The 3186-nt window shown below is 64.5% G+C and overlaps 1 protein-coding gene across 1 annotated transcript in view; it reads left to right on the top strand.

Moving 5' to 3' along the window:
• Positions 1 to 6: 6 nt before the first annotated feature.
• LOC111823689 (zinc finger protein castor homolog 1-like) overlaps positions 7 to 3186 on the top strand; it is a 7441-nt gene continuing 4261 nt past the window's right edge. The window contains exons 1-3 of the mRNA XM_023746039.1: positions 7 to 138; positions 982 to 1103; positions 2981 to 3144. Of these exons, the coding sequence (XP_023601807.1) occupies positions 29 to 138; positions 982 to 1103; positions 2981 to 3144 (396 nt within the window). The 5' untranslated portion in view covers positions 7 to 28. The remainder of the gene's footprint in view (positions 139 to 981; positions 1104 to 2980; positions 3145 to 3186) is intronic.

Raw genomic sequence — 3186 nt, 5'->3', positions numbered from 1 at the left:
CCCCCGAGCCTGATGGACACGGAGACAGATGAGTACATGGACTACACCGGCTGCAGCCCGGGTGCCGTGTCCTACGAGTCGTCCACCATGGACCGGAGCTGCTACAGCACCCCGTGGGCAACGAGAGCACGGCCGCAGGTGAGCGGCGCCGGGGACAAGCAGACAGCGGGCGAGGGGCAGGCCCGGAGGGCAGAGGGGACCTGGGAGCTCCTGGCCTCGGCCAGACCCCTCCTCTCAAGGCCAGCACTGCTGAGCCCATGTTAGGACAGGAGGTGCATGGTCCAGTGGCCTCAAAGGAGGGCAGCCCAGTGTGCAGTGGTCTGGGACGTGGGTCATTGAGGCCACCGGCGGCCATCCTGCCCACTCCCCAGCATCTGCCCTCGGTCTCAGCTCCCAGGAGCGGCCCAGGCTTGGAGCCACGGAATAAAGCAGCTCTGCCCCCAGCCAGTGAGCGGGCCTGAGTGCCCAGGGCCGAGGCAGGCGCCGGCCCCACCCAGCCCTGGCACCTCTTCTGGCCCTTCCGCCATTGGCCCCAGCACGGACCGTGGGCCCCAGGCCCTCGCCAAGCCCATGCAGTCCTTGCTCCCAGTCTGTCTCCGCCACCTCCTCCCTCTCTTCTCCGTGGCACCTCTCTGCTCCTCACCTGTCCACACGTTTTCATATCATACTTGCTTCTACCATTGGGTTTCTCATTTTGGTTCTTTTTTGTTTGTTTCTTCTTTGTGTTTTTTGTGTGTGTTTTTTTGTTTTGTTTTGTTTTGTTTTCTGCTTTTCTCCACCCTCTCCAGGCTGCCCGGCTCCTCCTCCTCCTCCTCTTCCTCCTCCTGCTCCTCCTCCTCTTCCTCCTCCTGCTGCCTCCGCCGGTGACCAGGCTGCCCGCGTGGCTCCGCAGCCCCCACTGGCCCCGGCCGTGCTCCGGGCGCCCCTCCCCGCCCTCCCCTGCCTCTTCTCTCCACCCTGTCTCTCATACTCTCTGCTCAGTGCCACTCTCGGAGCCACCCGGGGCCTGGCCCACCCCATCAGCAGCCAGCCCAGCTTCCCGCCTGTCACTGCCACTCCACCTCCAGTAAAAAGTGACGTCCCCCTAGTTCAGGATGCTGCAGGTAACGCACACGTGCCCTCTCACTAGTGTCTGTCGCCCCAGCCAACCCTCGAGGCTGGGGCTCAGGACCGAGCCTTTCTCTGTGGCCTCTGGGCCCAGGACAGGGACACCCCCTGCCCCTCACAGCCCAGCGCCCTCGAGACCAGAGAGCCTAGTCTCTCACCCAAGGTCCGCTCCTCTCAGCTGCTGCTCAGACTGGGCAGGGCACAAGGTCGCCACCAGGGTCCCCTGGGATCCACCCCATCTCCGCAACTGGCCAGACCCCCAAGAGGCTGTGCCTGCCCCACCCCAGCTTCCTAGGCCAGAGCCTGCTCCTTCTGGGCCTGGGAGCTCACCTGGTGCCTGGCACAGGGAGGCAGAAGGTGTTCTTGGGAAGGTTGCCAGAGCCTGGGACCTGCTCGGGGTTCTGAGCGTCCCGACACCAGCCTGAACCCTCAACCGCGGAGCCAAGAAGGAAGAGGGGGCATTTGTGCCCCAGCCCCGTGCCGTGCGCAATGGCAGCGCTGCCTCCTGGCCCACCCAGTGCTGCTGCTCCTCACAGATGGACCTGCCCTCCCCTGTCCCTTGATGGAGTTGTCACCGGCTCTGCCTCTCCCTCCATTCACTCTCGCCTCACATTCTACCTGAGTGCCAGCCCCAGGTGTACGGCTGAGAGCAGGGCAGGGGGTTCCCCATGTGGAATGCAGCCCGTGAAAAGCTCCGTTGCCGGCATAACCAGATGGAGCCCCGTGACCTCACCCCCAAAGGAGCCCCTCCTCACCCACCTGGCTCTCCAGGCCCCAGGCCCTCCCTTGTCCTTCCAGGGCCCCCACCTCACTGCAGTCCTTGGTGTCTCTTCACCTGCTAAGGGTGGTGACTGGGTCCCGAATGGACAGTGCCGCAGGGTGCTGCCATGGAGGCTGGCATTCCAGGCAGGTTCAGGGGGGTCTGGCAGGCAAGCCATGTGGGAAGAGCCTGGAGGATGTCCACCCCCCCCACCCCCGTGGGGCTAGGCCTGGGGGCTTCTCTGTTGTTTCTGGGGTGTGGGGCAGGGAGCACAGATCTGCTGCCCCTTCCCCTGACTGTGCAGCCAAGGGGGCTGGTCTCCCCTCCCGCTGCAGCTCTGAGGGTCGCTGTGCCCCCCAGAAACGGGGCACGACCACAGTCGATTGGACAGCCCTGGCAATGGGGCATCCTGAGTCCAGGGAGGCAGATGGGGCTGGGGGGTGGGCACAGATAGGCACCATCCACCACCGCCTGAGGCTGGCTCCAGTTCAGCCATCAGCAGAACTGCCTCTCCCAGCTCACTGGGCAGAGAACCCCAGCAAGACCTAAAGAACCTTCTGGTACCAAGGAGGTTCTGTCTGGTGCTCTCCGGGGCAAGGACTTACAGCCCGAGGGCGCTTGGCATCCCTTTGGCGAGTAGGCGGTCCCACACGCAGACCGGGGGGGCCCCAGGGAAACTGGCTAGCAGCGGAGAAGGGGCGCCTGACCCTCGTTAGAGGCCACACGAGATGGCGTCCTGGCCCCCGTCCAACTTGAGTAATTACACTCCGACCTAGATTCCCCCTTCAGCTTCAATTAGCGCCGGGACGGCCCCCACTTCCCACCCAAACTGGCCAGGAAGCAGCCACCACATCCCCAGAGCCGCTCGCTCTGCACCGGGCAGACGCCTGCGGTCCCCCTGCAGACATGATGACGCAAGGGGAAGCCCGGCTCCGGGCTATGGCGGGCGGGGGAGGGGGGGAGGGTATTGGGAGGCCCTACACAGCTGGGGGGAGGAGCAAAGAATGTCCCTAAATGCTGCCCTCTGGCCACCATGCCAGAACTCGGGACCTACGTGGGTGGGAACCTGGGAATGGTGCCGGCAGCGCACTGACCTCCCCCGGCCCTCCCCAGGGAACACCATCTCCATGCCGACAGCCTTAGGGGCCAAGAAGCGCCTCTGGATCAACGAGGGAATGTCTCGGTTCGGGAAGAGCGCAAGAGGACCTCCTCTCCGCAAGATGCTGGACGAAGGCATGATGCTTGGAGGCTTCCCGCCCTCCAACCTCACCAAGACTGTGAGGAGGCGAGCGGCAGTTCTCTCTCAAGGTCACGCACTA

The sequence above is a fragment of the Myotis lucifugus genome, unplaced genomic scaffold, assembly GCF_000147115.1.
Source record: "Myotis lucifugus unplaced genomic scaffold, Myoluc2.0 scaffold_621, whole genome shotgun sequence".
NCBI classification, from domain to species: Eukaryota; Metazoa; Chordata; class Mammalia; order Chiroptera; family Vespertilionidae; genus Myotis; species Myotis lucifugus.
The sequence above is the reverse complement of the archived record's forward strand: the minus strand, read 5'-3'. Positions and strand labels throughout refer to the sequence as shown.